Raw genomic sequence first — 20786 nt, forward strand, 5'->3', positions numbered from 1 at the left:
TGTGAGGAATCAGGACTTGTGCTCATCAGAAACTTGACAAGATACATTTGAAGGAACAAAACTTATGATTTTTATTTTCATTAATTTATTTCAGCCTACCGATACAAAACATTTAGAGACTTTTATTTGCAAATTTGCCCACAAAAAGTTGAGAGAAATAAAAAAAAAAAAAGTATTTTAAGCAATCTTTCAAGAAAAGTAAATCTGATGTGTTCATCACGGTCACATTTGCACAGCGAAAGTAGAAAGCACAATTAGCAGATCAAACTGGCAAAAAGCGGAATGCCCCCAAGACCGCGCCCTTCATCCTCACTCTCGGGGAGAGGCAGGCATCAAGCGGATGGGCTGTGTGTGTTCCTGAGGGAGATGGAGACGGAGAGCGGAAGGGATGGAAGTTGGTTCTGATTGATGATGCCGGTCATGGAGAAGCTCTCTCCTTGATTAAAGTGCTGAAGCAACAGAGCCAGAGAGGCTCATGCACACAAGCAGCTCTACAGGCCACGGCATGACTCTCCCGCTCTGATCACTGGATCTGTTCATTCTGTCTGTCAGTTTCATCTGTGTGTCTGCTTTTCGCCGCTGCACTGCGCCTTCCTTTTAAACACAAATGTATTTACAGCGTTCAAGTATGTCACGGGGGTGCAACAAAAAGCAGAATTCAATGCATTTCTCTTGCCTTAGGCCAAAAATGTACATATATTTACAAAAGGGGTCAGAAACAATGTTCAACTAACTACCATTATTTTGATGGGCTCACAACTTACCCCTAGCTATTGTAAAGGGTAAGTTTAAAATATGAAATTTCCACGTAAAATTAAAACACTTTGCTACCACCCAAACGAAAAAGCAAAGTTAGCTGGAATAAAGGTTTAAACAGTGTAAAATTACTATGTTAATGGTGAAGATGGTACAGTTGTCGAAGGAACATTGCTTAATTAGCATTGCCTCTGATTGCTGAGAATAAAATAAAACCAAGATAAATATATATCTTCCAGCCTAAAGCTTGAACAATTGTGATTTAAGAGCATGATTTTATGTGCAGTTGAAAAATCTACAGATTTTGTTTTAATGCATGACACAACGAAACCACGTAGTTCTCAACATGTCACATTTTGTACCTAGATTCAGGGTAAACTTGGGTGGGCATAACGTGAGTAATTTGGTAGAAAAAAACACATTACACCTTCCAAAGAAGTGATTAAAACCCTAGCAATGTACAGACGACACAACGGGTATTACTGAGTCATAAATCACTGTATTTTTTCAAGAGACAAATGCAATCGTTAAAAGATCTATGAAAAGTCATGCAAAACCTGTTGCTTAAAACAGAATGAAAATGTATCTAGATGCCCCTGCTGATGTGAGAGCCTTTAACGCGCTGATGATCAGCTTTACGGAACTGTTATGTCACCAGTAAGAAAGTGAAAAAAAACTGCTCGTCACACACAGCCCCTCTGCCTCTTGCAGTCACATGTCATCAGCATGGGGCTGCAGGGGCTTGCTGCGGCGTGCCGTCCAGGTCATGGTGGTCACATGACCTGTGATGGGGTCTCCATCGTAGTGGCCTTGCTGCTCCACACTGCTGTTGTGAGAGATGGTGTCCGAATCAGATGACATCTGCACCGCATGAGGCCTACTCAGCAGGGATCTGATCTTCTCGAGCCCTTTGGGCTCCTCTGGCACAGAATAGGGCTGGTTGAGGATGTGGACGACCCGCGAAGACTGCACGTGGTGCAGGGACCTCGACTGGACTGCACAGAGAGAAGACGAGGATCATGGGTGATACCCACTGAATATTATTTGATGGCGGCTTTGAAAAGCTGAAGCCTGATAGAAGGAAACCACACATTTTAGCCAAAACTTCTTGACACAACAGTGTTGAAAAGCAGTCAGCTACAGCATTCAGAGATGATTTACAACAGACAAATTTACCTTTCAGTCTCTAACTGACTTATTTTTCCCTTATAACGCTTTCATTACCCATCTGCCCATCTACCCTTTTTCATGAAGTGCTGATCAAGTTAAGGAGGAGGTGATGCTGGGGAACAAAGAACTACTACACCTGTTTTTATGATATTCCTAATCAGTTAAAATTTTTAAGTAGCACTTGAAAATCTCTGGCCTCCGTTTTTTAAAGAGCTATCCAACAGCTTGTTTCATTCAACAAAGCAAATAAAAAAAGGATTTTTAAAGAGAGATTTTAAAATTCTTCATTAAAATTATAATATATATTGGGGGCACGGTGGCACAGCAGGGTTGGCCAGGGCCTGCTGTCTGGTGGGTCTGGGGTTCGAGTCCTGCTTGGGGTATCTTGCAATGGACTGGCGTCCCATCCTGGATGTGTCCTCTTGCGCCATGTGTTGCTGGGTTAGGTTCCAGTTCACTGCACCCTGCACCGGATATGGGGTTTCAGACAGTGTGTGTGTGTGTGTGTGTGTGTGTGTGTGTGTGTGTGTGTAATATATATTGAGACATAAGTCATCCATAAGTTACTGAAAACATGGACTAATACAACCTGTTAAACCCTAATTTCTTTGCTTCTACAATGCAGTGAAATGTAATTAATGTTATAACAGCTGCAAATACAGGTTACAATATGGACCTTGAGACATTCAAATGAAGTGTAGGAAGATGAAATAATAGATAAGTCAAAATGTATTTTGGAATAGAAGAACTGGGCAGAGGGGAGGTACACCCTGGACAGGTTGTCCGTCCATTGCAGGGCAGCCACGCACACACACAATTCGGGTAATATAAGATTACCAATTCATCTGAACTGCACTTCATTGACACGAGGGGAACATCCAAACTCGTCACAGACAGAGCCAGATTGAAACCTACAACCAAAAATCTCAGGCCCTATGAAGTGCCATCGTGCTGCCTTAAGCAAAACCAGCATCTTACATTTATCTGACGCTTTTCTCCAAAGCAGCTTAACAATGTTAAGGTTACAATTATTACAGGCTTACAGTTATTTACAAATTTATCAGCTGGGTAATTTTTACTGGAGCAATTTAGGGTAAGTACCTCACTCAAGGGTACAACAACAAGAGGTGGGGATCAACCTTGAGACCTCTGAATCCAAAGGCAGTGGCTCTAACCCCTACACTACCAGCTGTCCCCAATTTAAAAAAATTAAGAACAATCGGTATAGGTGGCATGGTGGGTTCAGCTGGTGCCTGCTGTGTGGTGGGTCTGAGGTTCAAGCCCTGCTTGGAGTGCCTTGTGACGGACTGGCGTCCCGTCCTGGGTGTGTCCCCTCCCCCTCCAGCCTTGCGCCCTGAGTTGCCGGGTTAGGCTCCCGTGACCCTGTATGGGACAAGCAGTTCAGAAAGTGTGTGTGTGTGTTAGGTGGCATGGTGGGTTCAGCTGGTGCCTGCTGTGTGGTGGATCTGAGGAACCTTGTTCAGCCTTGCTGCTCGCTTGCACTACTCCTGCTTGCCTTTGTTCTCCTGACCTCCCAGTTTCCCAGGACCTGCTCCTTGTTTATGACTTCCTGGTTTTCCACGACTTCTCGCCTGTTTCCTGGACAACGACTCTCGGATTTGCCCTTCGGATTCTGTTCACAGATCGGTGACCATTTTGCCTGTTTCCCTGACCATGTCTGCTGGATTGCCCCTTGACTTCACTTCCTGTGCTCCACACTTGGGTTCGACCCATCCGCGCCGGGGGGACACCATGACACCTTACATACATACCATCCATCCATCCATCTTCCTCCGCTTATCCGGGGCCGGGTCACGGGGGCAGCAGTCCGAGCAGAGTACTCCAGACTTCCCTCTCCCTGCACACCTCCTCCAGTTCCTCTGGGGGAACCCCAAGGCGTTCCCAGGCCAGCCGGGAGACATAGTCTCTCCAACGTGTCCTGGGTCTGCCCCGAGGCCTCCTCCCAGTGGGACAAGCCCGGAACAGCTCCCCAGGGAGGCATCCAGGAGGCATCCGGAACAGATGCCTGAGCCACCTCAACTGGCTCCTCTCGATGCGGAGGAGCAGCGGCTCTACTCCGAGCTCCTCCCGGGTGACTGAGCTCCTCACCCTATCCCTAAGGGTGCGCCCAGCCACTCTGCGGAGGAAACTCATTTCTGCCGCTTGTATCCGCGATCTCATTCTTTCGGTCATGATCCAGAGTTCATGACCATAGGTGAGGGTAGGAACGTAGATCGACCGGTAAATTGAGAGCTTCGCCTTACGACTCAGCTCCCTCTTCACCACAACAGACCGGTACAATGACCGCATTACTGCGGACGCCGCACCGATCCGTCCGTCAACCTGCCGCTCCATTTTTCCCTCACTCGTGAACAAGACCCCGAGATACTTAAACTCCTCCACTTGAGGGAGCAACTCCCCCCTAACCCGGAGGGGGCAATCCACCTTTTTCCGACTGAGAACCATGGCCTCGGATTTGGAGGTGCTGATTCTCATCCCCGCCGCTTCGCACTCGGCTGCAAACCTCCCCAGTGCACGCTGCAAGTCTTGACTTGATGAAGCCAACAGGACCACATCGTCCGCAAAAAGCAGAGACGAGATCTCGCGGCCACCAAAACAGACACCCTCCGTTCCCTGACTGCGCCTAGAAATTCTGTCCATAAAAATAATGAACAGAATCGGTGACAAAGGGCAGCCCTGGCGGAGTCCAACATGCACCGGGAACAGGTCTGACTTACTGCCGGCAATGCGAACCAAGCTCCTGCTCCGGTCATACAGGGAACGAACAGCCCGTAGCAACGAGCCCCGAACCCCATAATCCCGAAGCACCCCCCACAGGATGCCATGAGGGACACGGTCGAATGCCTTCTCCAGGTCCACAAAACACATATGGACTGGTTGGGCAAACTCCCACGAACCCTCCAACACCCTAGTGAGGGTATAGAGCTGGTCCAGTGTTCCACGGCCAGGGCGAAAACCGCATTGCTCCTCCTGAATCCGAGGTTCGACTATCGGTCGGATTCTCCTTTCCAGTACCCTGACATAGACTTTCCCAGGGAGGCTAAGGAGTGTGATCCCCCTGTAGTTGGAACACAATCTTCGGTCCCCCTTCTTAAAAAGAGGGACCACCACCCCGGTCTGCCAGTCCAGAGGCACCGTTCCCGAACTCCACGCGATGCTGCAGAGGCGTGTCAGCCAAGACAGCCCCACAACATCCAGAGACTTGAGAAACTCGGGGCGGATCTCATCCACCCCCGGAGCCTTGCCACCGAGGAGTTTTTTGACTACCTCAGCAACTTCAGCCAGGGTAATGGATGAGTCCCCCTCCAAGTCCCCAGCCTCAGCTTCCTCTACGGAAGGCGTGTCGGAGGGATTGAGGAGATCCTCAAAGTACTCCTTCCACCGCCCGAGGACATCCTCAGCTGAGGTCAGCAGCGCACCACTTCCACTGTAAACAGTGTTCGTGGAACACCGCTTCCCCCCCTCTGAGTCGCCGGACGGTTTGCCAGAATCTCTTTGAGGCCGACCGAAAGTCTTCCTCCATGGCCTCACCGAACTCCTCCCAAGCCCAAGTTTTTGCCATGGCGACTGCCAGAGCCGCGCTCCGTTTGGCCCGTCGGTACCTGTCAGCTGCTTCAGGAGTCCCATGAGCCAGCCAGGCCTGATAGAACTCCTTCTTCAGCTTGACGGCATCCCTTACTTCCGGTGTCCACCACCATGTTCGGGGATTGCCACCACGACAGGCGTCGGAGACCTTATGGCCGCAGCTCCGAACCGCCGCCCCGACAATGGAGGCGCGGAACATAGTCCATTCAGACTCGATGTCCCCCACCTCCCTCGGGACCTGGTTGAAGCTCTGTCGGAGGTGGGAGTTGAAGACCTCTCTGACAGGGGCCTCTGCCAAACGTTCCCAACAGACCCTCACTATGCGTTTGGGCCTGCCAGGTCTGTCCAGCTTTTTCCCCTGCCATCGAATCCAACTCACCACCAGGTGGTGATCAGTTGACAGCTCAGCCCCTCTCTTCACCCGAGTGTCCAAGACATATGGCCGAAGGTCAGAAGAAACGACTACAAAGTCGATCATCGACCTCCGACCTAGGGTGTCCTGGTGCCAAGTGCACTGATGGACACCTTTATGCATGAACATGGTGTTCGTTATGGATAAACCGCGACTAGCACAGAAATCCAATAACAACTCACCGCTCGGGTTTAGATCAGGGAGGCCGTTCCTCCCAATCACGCCCCTCCAGGTATCACTGTCGCTGCCCACGTGGGCGTTAAAGTCCCCCAGTAGAACGACAGAGTCCCCAGTGGGAGCGCTTTCCAGCACGCCCCCCAGGGACTCCCAAAAGGCCGGGTACTCTACACTACCGCTAGGCGCATAAGCACAAATGACAGTGAGAGACCGTTCCCTGACCCGAAGGCGTAGGGAGACGACCCTCTCATTCACCGGGGTAGACTCCAACACATGGCGGCTGAACTGGGGGGCTATTATTAAGCCCACGCCCGCCCGCCGCCTCTCACCTTGGGCAACGCCAGAATAGTGGAGAGTCCACCCTTGATCGAGAAGAGTGGTTCCAGAACCCAAGCTGTGAGTGGAAGTGAGCCCGACTATATCTAGACGGTATCTCTCAACTTCCCGCACCAGCTCAGGCTCCTTCCTCACCAGTGAGGTGACATTCCAAGTCCCAAAAACCAGAGTTGGCGCCCAAGGTTTGGGTCGGCCGGGCACTCGGCCCCGACCACCGCCCAAATCACAATGCACCGGCCCCTTACGATTTCTCCGGCAGGTGGTGAGCCCACCGAAGAGCGGCTCCACGTCATGGCTTCAGGCTGAGCCCAGCCAAGCCCCGTGGGCATAGACCTGGCCACCAGGCGCTCGCATGCGAGCCCCCCCCCCAGGCCTGGCTCCAGGGTGGGGCCCCGGTGACCCCATACCGGGCGGGGTAAACGAAAGCCTTGATTTTTTCTTCATAAGGGGTTTTTGAACCGCGCTTTGTCTCGTCTTTCATCCAGGACCTGTCTGCCATGGGAGACCCTACCAGGGGCATATAGCCCCAGACAACATAGCTCCTGGACTCATTCAGGCACTCAAACCCCTCCACCACGGTAAGGTGGCGGTTCACGGAGGGGTTTGAGTGCCTGAATGAGTCCAGGAGCTATGTTACATACATACAACATGTATTTCCTAAGGATGCTGCTTATTAAAGAAGCTGAGAGATACAGTTGTCCCCTTGAAGAAGATCACACACACACACACACACACACACACACACACACACACACACACACACACACACACACACACACACACACACACACTGTCAGAACCGCTTGTCCCATACGGGGTCACGGGGAACCGGAGCCTACCCGGCAACACAGGGCGTAAGGCCGGAGGGGGAGGGGACATACCCAGGACGGGACGCCAGTCCATCACAAGGCACCCCAAGCGGGACTCAAACCCCAGACCCACCGGAGAGCAGGACTGCGGTCCAACCCACTGCGCCACCGCACCCCCCATTGAAGAAGATCACACATAAGGTAAATTATACTACCTGGAAAACTGTGAAGTTACTTAGAATATAGTTAGTGGCAAAGCAAACAGGGATCAGCTGACAGTGCAGCCATTTGAGCTGCTGCCTTCAGACCAGAAGGTTGCTGGTTCAAATCTCTCTTACTGCTGTGGAACCCTTCAGCAAGGAGCTTACATTTGTACAGTTAAAATTACCCAGCTGTATGAATGGTTAAATATTTGTAGGTACCTTAAGAGTGTAAGTCGCTTTTTAACGAATCCCAAGAGTCCATGGAAATGTGAGCCAGGCTGTGACAAATACAGTAAATTTTGTCAGACACTTTACATTTGGAAAACCGAAAGGAAACGAGAATAACAATCTTCCCAACGTTTCTCATTTTCAGCACAAAAAGTAAATATGGATGATGCAATATTTTCCCAACATGGAAACGGGAAAACAAAAAGGAGGCAACATGATAAAAAAAAAGCAGTGAATGATATAAGGGTACTGGGTCAAGGGTGAAGTGTTTCCCAACAACACTGAGATAACGGTGGCTGTCCATTGACAGGTCTAAATAAAGACAAGTGCAACTTCTCTTGTTTACTCAATACACAGATAGTATGTAAAAAAAAAAAATCCAAAATTGCATCGATTTAACCAACCAGTTTCAACAACCGCTTGTCCCAAGTGGGGTTGCGGTGAGCTAGAGCCTATCCTGGAGACACTGGGCGCAAGGCTGAAGGGTTGAGGGGGCACACCCTGGACGGGACGCCAGTCCATTGCAGGGGCACAACGATTTTACCCGGGCACACAGCTGGGAAAAGGTACTGGAGCAATTGCAGGACAAGCACTTTGATCAAGGGCACTGCAGCCAGAGATGGGGATCGAACCAGCAACCTTTGGAGGCAAAAGCAGCCACACCAACCACAATGCCACCAGACACCCTTTGCGTAAGTTTAGTGAGTTTAAATGTTGGAAAAGGCGATTAAACCGAAAAAAAACATGTAACAAACACAGTACATTTTAAATGCACAATATGCAGTCTGAAATTTGTGAGAATTTTCCAAATTGATGAGAATCTCCTGAAAGAGTTTTGAAGTCCGTGAAATGCTCCAAGAAAGAATAATAAATGTTTTGAGAAAAAATTTAATATGATAAACGATATTATTATTAAATATAAAATAAAAAGAATAAAATTTAGCAATAACAAAGCAGTGGTTAATGGATCTCTAACAATTTAAATGTGCCGATACAGTACTTAAATAAAGGGGTGAGCTATAAGCAAAATGAAAGTTGGACGCATGTCTGTGTACCGCATCTTTCTGCGAAGGTCGTCGACAATAAGGTGACAATCTGTGCAGCAAAATCAACGTATAAATAAAGACAATTTTCAACACCTTTTATGGTTTTTACACCAATCACAAGGGAAAGTCTGAAGACAGACAGTAAAGGGATCGGAAAGGAACAAGATAAAAAAAAAAAAAAGAAGGGATTAGGTCCCTAGGTCTCCAATTAAACTGCGCAGCACAGAAGTGCAGAAAGCGGTTCTGACACCAGACAAAAACACATTCTGTCTCTCCTGAATGGCATGAAATGACGCCGGAACAGCGGAAGAGTGCAGAGCAAGGTGTGTGCTGCTGACTGCCAACTGTGCCCTTGAATATAACCTATGTCTTTCACCATGTGGAAAAGCACACCTGAAAGAAACATTGCAGTGGTGGCCTGACCTTTTGTTGGAAGAACCTCCCAGTTTCTGGGCAGCAGTTCTCTTCAGCCGAGAATCTGGGCCCTAGGAGACTGTAGGGCTCTGCCGCGTCGCCTCTACACGTTTCCCACAAGGCTGATATCTAGCTGACTTCCAGCCTCCCAACATATCTGCTGCTGTACTGCGGTATTTGTTTTTTTAGCAGTCAACTGGTCCTCTAGCTCTAGAAAGGGCTAAAACAGTAAACTCATTGCTCATGTTATACATGAAATTGTGCTAATAGGCAAAGAAAGAAAAATTGTGATTAAAACAGATATATTTCCTCTTTCCCTTATCATTTCAAATGTGGTTTTTTTTTTGTGCCTCTAGACCATTGCAACTTTGACCGCTCCGCTTGTTAGTGTTATGTCATCTGATAGCTCCTTCCATCAGGCCTGTTTACACATAGTGATTTGTGTTCACATCCAGGCTGCTCTGAATTACAAAATAAAAATGCGTAGACGCAAAACAGAAAAGTCATGTTGCAAAGTACACAAACAGACCGACGGAGCCCATTTTTTTCTTTTTTCTTCTTTTTTTTTTCAGTATATAAAGTAGTTCTGCTCTTAGAATCACCTGCTCACTTGGATGTGAAGTCACTTCATTCATCCTGAGTTCTTTTCCTACATACCGTTGATCAATATTCTTCTAACAGTTCTAAGCTTAAGTATGTATATGCGTGCGTGCGTGCGTGCGTGCGTGCGTGCGTACCACGTTTTGCTAATCTGGTCTTCACAAACGTTCCCGCAAGGACCTCAAAAACAGTCGTCACGACGACATCTCGACAAAACAACGCGCCTTTTTCAAAAGCTTCTTCAGTGAAGAACATTAAAAGCGGAAAAACTTCTTGTTTGTTTAATTCTTTCGTCTATTTTCAAGTCGCTGCGGGGAGCAGAGGGGAATCATTCCTTTTAAGAAACTGATTCGGTGCTCGCATGTGCGTGTTCCGCTTATTGATCTTGGCCAACGTCAGTCAAACTGACCACAAGCTTATGCTTAAGCGGAAAAGTGGAATGGTAGAAGCTGAATGCATTCAAATTCGTGCATTGCATTTTTACCCAGTTCTGGCATTGTCACTCATCAAGTGTTCCTTGTGCTGCGTGCACGGGTGCTGTGTACAATAGATCCAGCAGAAACCCATTACCGCAAGACAAGTGACAGCTGACTGAAGGAAATCGTTCTATTTCCACGCTGCGCAAAGCTCCCCTGACAGTCTAAAGGCTCGGCTTTTTGTTCTTCCATAATACCACGGATGCCTTGCTTCGCAAGATCTCGTGGCGGATTTACTTACTTAGCTTTACCGCTCTCATTTTGCTCATCTGCTGTTCATGTGTTCTTATTTTATTTCGTTTCATTATTATCTTATAAATGCATTATATTATTTTATTATGCTGCGTATTATTTCGTACCGAGCTGAGCTGTGTAATGAGTGCAGCAGAGCACAGCTTTCCTGTCCTGGTGTTTTCTAAAGCCAGGATGTTTACAGCACCGATGGGCGATTTACGACGTTGGGAACGCGGTCTTACCTCTCACCGGGCTAAAGTCTCCCTCCCGGCTGACCCGGCTGTCGGAGAAGGGCTGCAGGCTCGGGACGAGGATGAGAGAAAAGGAGAGAAGCAGCACCTTGATGGAGCAGGACACGACACGGGGTCAGAAAGGGATGCGAGGTCATCGATACCCACATGGCCATCGGAGGCAATGACAGCGCATCTCTCAGTGCCATCCGACGTCTACATAGCACGACCGTGCTTGACGTACTAGCATGGTAGTCTTTTCACAATTAGAGCTCTGACTCTAGGTATCAGTGCTCCGTGTGTGATCGGTGTGAAGTGTTAGGTGTTAGTGTGACTCCCAGGTTGTCGGCCTCACCAGGATGCAAGTCCCCGTCTGGACCGCCTTATTGGAGCTGTTCATCACCAAGGCCTGCAGCCTGCGCAGCTGCTCCATCAAAGACCTGGAAGAACAGAAGAGGGATGGGGGAGACGATGGATTAGATTCCCTAAAAAAAAAAAAAAAAAATCAGTCTTCTGAGAACCGTAACTGCGCTGCCACAGAATGACTGATAAAAAAAAAAAAAAAGAAAAAAATCCCTCACATGTTGTGCTTTTCCAGCTGGAAGACTTTCCTCTGCAGCTCCTGGTTCTGTGCACTGCAGGCTGCCATCCTGGAGGTGAGAAATCCCATTAGCATCCTGCTGCTCACTCCCCCAAAAAGCCCTGTGTTCACGTTTTACTTCCCACTGCGACTCGACTGCGCCGTACTCTCCCGCGAAAGTATGCACAATCACTCTAGATTAGAAAGGCTTGCTAAATGGATTTACAAAGAGTGTGTGCAGGTTCTATTTTCAGCTCTCGGCTGTGGGTCTTATTAAACACAAAAGACAAATTGCTCAGGTGTGCCTGTAAACCAAAACTACGAAGCGTGTTTTCTCCAAATTCGGTTACCGTTATTACTTTTTCGGCAGCTGAGCACTTTTCCCGCGCCTCTAGCCGACATTCCTCGACTATGCCAACGGGCGCTCTTTTGTTGAACGAGCTCGACTGTTGAGTTGGTCGGTCATCGGTCACCCGTCAGGCCGGCTGGACACCGTTCATCATGTCGATGTGGGACTCAACAGCTCAGTGTGTTCGTCACTGTCACCTCATACCTGCTCTCCAGGCCATCAATATATTCCTTCTTCTTCTTCCTGCTCTCCTGTGCCGACTGCTTGTTTCGGATCTTTCTGCGGATCTTTTTCAGGACCCGCTCCTCAAACTGGGAGGAAATCAAATGCTATTATTGCATGTTTTATTACATAGCAAAGCAATAATTGATGCTTAGAACTAAGAATTGGCTGCACACCAGCGTACATGTCTGAGTTTCATGGACCAGATTAGAGCAGTGCAACGGCTCACTTTTCCAGAAAAATCTTTTATTTCGTTTTTTCATGTCCTTCAAAACTTCAGTGCCACAGAAAACCACTAATATCATTATGAAAAATTTACTCATATGTTCAGTGAAAATTAAAGCTGAAAGAACACAGATGCCTGCACCTGGATTCCATAAACAAGAATACAGTTTTTGATTGTACTCTGTATTACCTTACAGTTAATGCATTAACCCCTTCTTAATTAATATTTAACTGTCCGTGTTTTTTTTTTTTTTTAAAATCAAATTTCACTCTCAGACATAAGAAAGTTTCATTTTACATGGCCTTAAAGTATGAGGCAAACTTTAGTCTTATGGGTAGCTTAGAGACTCGTTTTCAAACCACTGCACAGCTTCCCAGCTCTCTATCACATGAAAGAGTCTAGAGTTTCTACCGACGAAGCTGCAATGTAATATTAATACATGGCATTGTCCTTTAAATGAATTTTTTATTCAAAAGCGCCTGCTGTAATTCTGCGAGATGAACGTTCTGTCAGTTACCAGATGGCCTGAATGCACAGCTTGGGTTAAAAGCACATTGAACCCAGTTGCGCTCTCGTGGAGCGTGGGGGTGGAAGAAGTTCTTCGGGGTACATCTGGTGACCATCTCAGCACTTAAGCAGTCAACTGTTTTGGGAATGAGATTGGGTCCAGTGCGATTAGTTGGGTTTGTGGAGCACTTCAGTGTTGGGTACCTTGGTGAGGGGCAGCTGGCTGGGCAAAGTCACACCCTCCTTGGCCAGCAGTTTCTTCTCATCCTCACTGAGGATCAGTTCCTGGACACCTTGCTGGGATGGCTGCTGCAGCTAAGAGTCAACACGGAGAACCAGTGTCCTTAAAAGCGGGAAAACTTTTCCAACTGGCCACTTGTAGAAACCTATTTATCTCCAGAGTCTTACACAGCATTCTTAAATCACACATACTCTGCATAACTTCTCACCTGACCTTGCTCTGCCCTTCTTATAACCACATACCTACGCCCTGAACAACACATCGCTGACCCCAGCGCCTCGTCTAACACATTCGCTCTCATTTTTTTTCCTTGTTCTTGCAAGTCTTTCTTGGTCCCTCAGCCAAGCAGCTGTGGTGTGCATACCAGCTTGTCCCAGTCAAAAGCTGTTCTCTCCATGGCACTGTGTCACTCCCCACCCGAGACTCCGGTCCTCAGACTTACCGGTTCCATGGTGCCGGAAAGCAGCAGATCCTTCACCGTGAGGGCAAGTCCCAAAGACTGCTGGGTCTTGTGAACATCTGGGGTATGCTGCATGCCCCCAGAGGTCCCTGGGAAAAAGCCAGACTGCCAGGCATCTGCAGCAAAAGACAATTTTTTAATAACATTTCTGAAGAGGTACCTTTCCGTTGATTAACCTGGATTTATGTTTTAGGTTAATTCACATTTGCATTTTACGTGTCATTAGTTAAGCATTCTTTCAGGTTGTCTTTGACGTTGTGCCTCACCCAGACCACGGGCAACGCTGGGCCCCACCATTCCCAAAGCAGCCTTGATAGGTGTTTGCATACAGCCATAAAAATGTGAATCCAGTGGTGGGCTGTCAGGGGGTGGGGGGCTGTCCATGTTATCTGACTGGGGGTCCTCGCTGATGCCACTGTCACTAGGAGAGGGAGACCACTGGGCAGAATCCGACACAGAGTCACAGCCGCTTAGCAGGACGTTGATGAAGTCGTCGCTGCCATCAGCGATGCTCGGCATCTGCGCTCACAACAAGCTTGTTTCAGTTGACAGCTTCCATTATGAGGTCAAAGAGGAGCCAAAGAAAACATTCACACAATGACACAGGCCCCAGTCAGAGAAAACCAGCATCGAGGCAAAATAGGAGGCAGGCTAGACAGATCAAGTACCTGAGATGATATAGCATGATATAAACTGAGATCCCGAACATCGACACGTTCGAAGACACGGAGTAGGGATGTTGCTTACGCAGTGCTCTGTGATTGGCCACGGTTCGTTGTCATGGCATCCCAGTTCCTCGTGACGTAGGATCCCATCAGTCTGATCAAACAGCAGATCTAACAGCTCTACCCCATGAGAGTCCTTGAAAAAAGTAAATGAAAGAACAAGACTGTTAGGATGTAACTGGTATAATAATAATAATAATAAGAAGAAGAAGAAGAATACACACACACACACACACACACACACACACACACACACACACACACATACATATATCATCTGAACCACTTGTCCCATACGGGGTCATGGAGAGCCAGAGCCTAACCCGGCAACTCAGGGCGTAAGGCCGGAGGGGGAGGGGACACACCCAGGACGGGACGCCAGTCCGTCGCAAGGCACCCCAAGCGGGACTTGAACCCCAGGCCCACCAGAGAGCAGGACCCGGTCCAGAGCACTGTGCCACCGCGCCCCCCGCATAATAATAATAATACTAATAATAATAATAATAACAATAATAATAGTAATAAGAAGAAGAAGAAGCTGAAATTTCTTGAGCATGTTTCTCAGGTATTAGTAATAAACCTGTTACATTTTCCACCTATTCAAAGTTTGTGTTATTTCATGTATATACATATTTCCTCCCCGTCAGCCATAAAGCCAAGTTACATTTTCCACAGTATAACTGTGCTGCGAAGTTAAGAGCTCAAAAAACACACAAGGCAAGTAAATCCGTGCTATAAAATAACTTGAACTTTACACTTTAGACCATTCGAGAGTCCTGCGCTGCGCCGATAAATTTCTCGGATGAAACCGAAGACTTTCGTGGAAATAGAAGCGTCACCCCGACTTAAAAACACTTACCTTGCCTGAGTAGTGTGTCATTCTTCCACTTGTTCTACAGTACAAGCAGCAGTATTTTGTTTATTTAGCGAATTGCCAGTTGTTACTATCGCAAAGTGCTGCATGTGAGACCCAGCACAACTGCTCTGCGGGACAAAGTTTAAATTCCAACGCAGCACACTTTGCATAAGCCCGACACCCTCATATGATAGGTCCTCGCCTGGTGATGACCTTTGATAGACTGGACTACAGGAGTGGCTGCTCTCATTACACTCAAAGACAGGGATTTTTACAACAGTATTCCACTCCCTTAAAAAGTGGTTCGGCTACGTAGGGATTACCTCATACTTGTACTTCCTTCACACTTGTCACGCCCTCCTCGGCGCAGCGAGGATCACCTGCGGCGGATCGGGGGACGACCGCATGAAAGGGCAGTCCGGAGCACACTCGGACGAGGAACCTTGTTCAACCTTGATCATCGCTCCAGTGTGTGCTTCCTGAAGCCTTACCTTTCCTGTTCCTCCCGTCCTCAACCCTGTCCTCCCGTCTCCTTTCCCTTTATTCTCTGGACCTCACGGTTTCCACGATCTCCTGCTTGTCTCACGGTTTACGGTTTTCGGATTGTCCCTCTGGTTACGTTTGTACATCGGCGACCCTTGGACTATCTCGTGACCACGGTTTTTGGATTCGCCTTTTGAACCCGTACGCTCCGCACTTGGGTCCGACGGCTTCCTTTTGTTGCGACACCATGACAATACCGATTTTGACATGTAGGCCATATGAGCTCTCGATTCCCTTTATATCACCATATTATATACAGTAGCACCTTATGTCATGCAATGCCATTTTTCTGGAGACAGATTAAAATCTCGATCCTGAAATATAAAGGACTTTCCGTGAAGAATCTCTTCTAACGGCATGATTTAGACCAAGTTTCTGGAAACGCAAGTCATGGCGGTAAGCACCACGCTCAAAGGTTCAGTGAACGGCTGGCTACTGCTTGGACTCACTGATGGCCAGGATGACACCAGAATTATTTCAGTTTAGAATTACAAAAATTTTGACAGCTGGAAAAACACATCCGCGGTCCCACGTGCGCACAGCGACGAAGACCGCGGAGGATAAACAGACACCCAGATAAAGCCTTTAATTACATTATTCATTTATTATGCGCAGTCCTCTATCTAACGCAAAAAAATAAATGCACGTGACTACAACAACTAGAACCGACAACTTTTTTATTATCAGTTGCATCCTTTCGCACTTTTCCTGTTATGCAATTCAATAAGTTACCTGCAGTCCGCAGCCCCTTTATAAAGAGAGTAATTGCGGTAATGTACTTTGTTTATGGCAGTTATGCGGACGTTTTACATAACAAGAAAGCCTCAAAGTGGAGAACTGATGCAGGCTCAACTCACAGGGTAATATCACGCGGTGATGTGCTTCTTGCCGCTTTCTCCTATTTCCCAGACGCCTAAACTGAAAGTAAACAGAATGCAAAAACAGTCTGCCTCCCATGGGGTGCTGCCATGTACACAGGGTCATATTAGAATTTTTATAGCAATTTTAAAAACACAGTAAATTATTCATGCTATCCTCTTAAATTTTTTTTTTCCATTATACCAGTTTCAGATTAATAAATGGGCAAAAAACAATTATTCCAACCTTTTTTATTTATATTTGCTTGTATTTATTGAAAAAGTGCCACTCGGATGTGAATTTGGTGTTTTATTGTTTCTGACACAGGCTTGCAGCAAAGGCTTTAAGGTATTTCCAAATGCTTCACCGGGGTATTTATCAACAGCGAGCCTTAAGGAATTTGAACCTGCACACTTTTCTAGGCTATCTTCCAAGTTTTTTTTTTTACTAGCTACCCACAACCAATATTAATTCAAAGAAAACATGTCTAAAATTATTCTGGCGTTGACATTGTTGATGCACTGCTCCCTGAGCCAAGCAGTTGCAATCGTGTGTCTCCAATGGTGTGATATATGTAAAATTCTGATAACATACTGGGATTAAAGAAAGAAAAGAAAAATTATGAGCTTTTCTTTATCTGCCATCTTATCTTCTTATCTATTTACAAGACCTTTTGTCTTGTAAAAACAAGTCTTACAGATTTGTGTCCTTTCATTTTTATTACTTTGCTTTTGATTATTTTCTCAGACAACATCTTGTTTCTTTTTACATTTATTTACTTAGCAGACACTTTTCTCTAAAGCAGCTTCCAATGAACTCTGTGTAGTGTTATCAGCCCACGTACCTTATTCACCGCGGTAACTTACACTGCTGGATACACTACTTACACTGGGTCGCTCATCCATATATCAGTGGAACACACACACACTCTCTCCCTGTCACTCACACACTATGGGGAACCTAAACAGCATGTCTTTGGAGTGTGGGAGGAAACCATGTAAACGCCACACAGACTGAAAAGGGATCAAACCCACGTCCTCTTGCACCACCCAGGCACTGTAAGACAGCAGCACTACTCGCTGTGCTACCATGCTGCCCGTTTTTTTATACCTTATAAAAGATATTAAAAAAATGGGTGGCACAGTAGCATAGCAAGTAGTGCTGCTGTCGTACAGCACCTCTGTGTGTGTGTGTGTGTGTGTGTGTGGCGCAGAGGGTTTGGCCAGGGGCTGCTCTGTGGTTCGAGTCCTGCTTGGGGTGCCTTGCGCTGGACTGGTGTCCTGTCCTGGGTGTGTCCCCTCCCCCTCTAGCACTGTGCCCTGTGTTGCCTGGTTTGGCTTCTGCTTGCCTCAGGAAAGCAGTTGTAGAGTGTGCGTGCGCGCGTGCACCTTCCTGCTTTGCCTCTGCCACACTGTCTGCTCTTCCTTCTCCTGCACAGTTCTCGGATCTATCAACAGACGATGTCACTAACACCTTCCTCTCTGCCCTAACTTCCTCCCTTGACTGTCTCTGTCCACTGTCTTCCAGACCAGCGCTCCCCAGTGCCACCCCATGGCTGATTGATACGTTACGTGCTAACGGGACCAAACTCCAGGCTGCGGAGCGACGACGGCCAAAATCCAAGACTCGCTCGGACCTGGATGTCTACCAGTTACTCTCAGCTAATTTTCACTCTGCTGTCTCTTCAGCTAAAACCTCCTTCTACCACAACAAAATACAGTCTGCATCCAAAAAAAACCACACAAACTTTTTGCCACCTTCTCATCCCTTCTATGTCCTCCACCGCCTCCTCCTCCTTCTTCTCTCGTTGCTGGTGACTTTGCTTTGTTTTTCAGAGACAAAGTAAATGCAATCACGGACAAGTTCTCAGCATCACCCTGCCCGGTTTGCGTTGGACCTCCCGTAGCTGTGCTCTCCAAATTCAAGCCGCTCTCCGAATCTGAAATCTCCAACCTCCTGATATCACGCAGAGCCACCGCCTGCTCTCGAGTCGATCCCATCGTCGCTCCTACAGACCATCTCCCCGCAACTCTCCACCTTCATCACTAAGATCAACTCCTTGCTCTCCTCTGGTTGTTTCCCAGCTGCCTTCAAAACTGCTCTCATTTCACCTCTGTTAAAGAAACCCTCCCTGGATCCCAACTCTGTTCAAAACTACAGACCAGTCTCCCTCATCTCCTTCCTGTCTAAAACTCTAGAATGAGTGGCCTGTGATCACCTATCTGAATTCCTCACCCGGAACCATCTCCTCGATGGATATCAGTCTGGTTTCAAAGTTGGTCACTCCACTTAGACCGCCCTTCTGGCGGGATCTGACGCTCTCCAAGCTGCTAGAGCTGCCTCCCTCTCCTCGGTCCTCATCCTCCTCAATCTGTCTGCAGCATTTGACACTGTCAACCACTGAATTCTACTCTCCTCTCTTAATCAGCTTGGGATCAAAGGAGCAGCACTAAGATGGTTTGAGGCCTGTCAAGTGGTCTGGCGGAGCTCCTGTTCTTCTCCTCTGCCTCCTCTGCCTCTCTCAACCGGTGTCCCGCAGGGATCCGTACTGGGTCCTCTTCTCTTCTTGATCTACACCTCCTCCCTCGGTCTGGTCATAGCCTCCCATGGATTCAATTACCACTGCTATGCTGATGATACCCAGATCTTCCTCTCCTTTTCACCTGGAGCATGAGACATTTCTGCACGCATTGCCGCTTGCCTGTCGGACATCTCTGCAAGGATGTCTGATCATTACCTCCAACTCAATCTCTCCAAAACAGAGATTCTTCACCTCCCAGCTGGCCTGTCCTCCTGTCACGGTCTATCGATCAAACTGGGCAACTCACTCATTTTGCCTACTTCCTCGGCTAAGAGTCTAGGAGTGACGATTGACTCAAGTCTGTCTGTCTCTCAGCACATCGAAGCCACAACCTGGACCTGCAGGTACATCCTGCATAATATCCACAGGATCGGTCCTTACCTCACAACTGACTCTACCCAAATAGTTGTCCAGGCCATGGTGACCCGACTGGAGTACTGCAACTCTCTCCTATCTGGCCTTCCTGCTACTATCATCAAACCTCTACAGCTGGTACAGAATGCTGCTGCACGAGTTGTGCTTGACTTGCTAAAGCGCTCCCATGTATCTCCTCTACTCATTTCTCTGCACTGGCTTCCTATAGCTGCTCGGATCAAATTCAAGCCCCTGGTTATAGCCTAGAAATGCATCAACAGAACTGCTCCTACTGTAGCTATTTAGAAGTCTTGATCAACCGCTACACCCCAACGAGACCCCTTCACTCGTCTGCTTCTGCTCGTTTGGTGGTCCCGCGCACGAAAGGTAAAGTGCAGAGGCTCTCGGTTCTGGCTCCGTTGTGGTGGAATGACCTCCTTCTCTCACTCAGAACTGCAGAAACTCTGTCTATATTCAAGAAGGGCCTGAAAACTCATCTTTTCCGAACTCACTTCGCCCATGATCTCTCAAGCTCGTGCATGGTGGAAATGTTCATGCACCGTAACTTTATGATCATGCCCAGATAAGCCTTTGCACAGTTGCTACTCCTGTATTGTATGTAAATGTTTGTGTACCTTTTATTAAACAAATTGTAGGAAGGTGATCAGGATTAGTCTATCCTGAATTTTGTGCACCTACTCATGTGATGAACATCAGTGCATAAAGTGGAAAGAAACAAATTAGGTTTCCTTAAGAATCACATGTCTGCAACTATGTCTCTCTTTCTCCTGATGTAATGCACAAATTGTATTTTCTCTTAGATGTACGTTGCTTTGGAGAAAAGCATCTCTTAAATTAATAAATGTAAATATATATATATATATATATATATATCTTTACATTATTTCTGCTATTGTGTGGTCTTTGTCATGTAGACACATTAAGCCAACTTTCTTACTCAGAGCAGCATGGATATACAGTAATTTTTACATTGTGTGGAAAATAACAGCAGAGGGGAAATAATTATATTTATCTAACTGTGGCTGTTTTAGAGCCACTGGCTGGCAGCAAGGTCCTAAATGCGGTCAGACCCACTTACTTCCGAACCGCTTGTCCCATACGGGGTCACAGGGAACCGGAGCCTACCCGGCAACACAGGGCGTAAGGCCGGAGGGGGAGGGAACACACCCAGGACGGGACGCCAGTCTGTCACAGGGCACCCCAAGCGAGACTCGAACCCCAGACCCACCGAAGAGCAAGACTGGGTCAAACCTGCCACGCCACCACACTCCCCTGTATAAAAAAAAAAATGTAAAGAAAATAAAAATAGCAGGTACAACCTCTAACTGTTTACATATAACAGTGTCAGCAGAGAAGACATTAAATCAGTTGCCATGAAAAAAATCCAACATGTTTTCCTCGCTTCACTTTTTTCACTGCCTTGCCAACCAAAATATGATAACACATTGAGCCTCTACCTTCATTCATTGCCACTAACCTTACAGTGCAGGTTGTGGTATTCAGGAGAAATTATTTTCAAGCAGTGCAATTTCCTTGTCTTTATGTCCTTTTTACATCCAAGTAAAC

General features: G+C 47.3%; 1 protein-coding gene across 2 annotated transcripts; it reads right to left on the bottom strand.

The window, feature by feature from the left end:
• Window positions 1–1459: 1459 nt before the first annotated feature.
• Window positions 1460–15471, bottom strand: creb3l3a (cAMP responsive element binding protein 3-like 3a). Of its 2 annotated transcripts, XM_018728066.2 has the most exons (11): window positions 15355–15471; window positions 14867–15243; window positions 14030–14143; window positions 13549–13801; window positions 13265–13398; window positions 12786–12896; window positions 11831–11937; window positions 11279–11347; window positions 11053–11137; window positions 10710–10806; window positions 1460–1751 (listed from the first exon to the last, which is right to left on the bottom strand). In XM_018728066.2, the coding sequence occupies exons 2-11, from the start codon at window positions 14885–14887 to the stop codon at window positions 1468–1470; spliced, it is 1275 nt and encodes a 424-aa protein (XP_018583582.2). In that variant the 5' UTR covers window positions 14888–15243; window positions 15355–15471; the 3' UTR covers window positions 1460–1467. The 2 variants fall into 2 exon arrangements, with proteins under 2 accessions (XP_018583582.2, XP_018583583.2); XM_018728067.2 differs by lacking the exon at window positions 14867–15243.
• Between the last annotated feature and the right edge of the window lie 5315 nt (window positions 15472–20786).

Source organism: Scleropages formosus, chromosome 9 (genome assembly GCF_900964775.1).
Source record: "Scleropages formosus chromosome 9, fSclFor1.1, whole genome shotgun sequence".
Classification (NCBI taxonomy): domain Eukaryota; kingdom Metazoa; phylum Chordata; class Actinopteri; order Osteoglossiformes; family Osteoglossidae; genus Scleropages; species Scleropages formosus.

Excerpts from the sequence above, each read along its gene's own strand:
- creb3l3a (XM_018728066.2), bottom strand. The coding sequence starts at position 14,887 with ATGACACACTACTCAGGCAAG. Across the intron at positions 13,802-14,029 it reads GGCCAATCACAGAGCACTGC|ATGCCGAGCATCGCTGATGG; the intron begins GTAAGCAACATC and ends TTGTGAGCGCAG. Across the intron at positions 12,897-13,264 it reads TTTCCGGCACCATGGAACCG|CTGCAGCAGCCATCCCAGCA; the intron begins GTAAGTCTGAGG and ends GTTGACTCTTAG.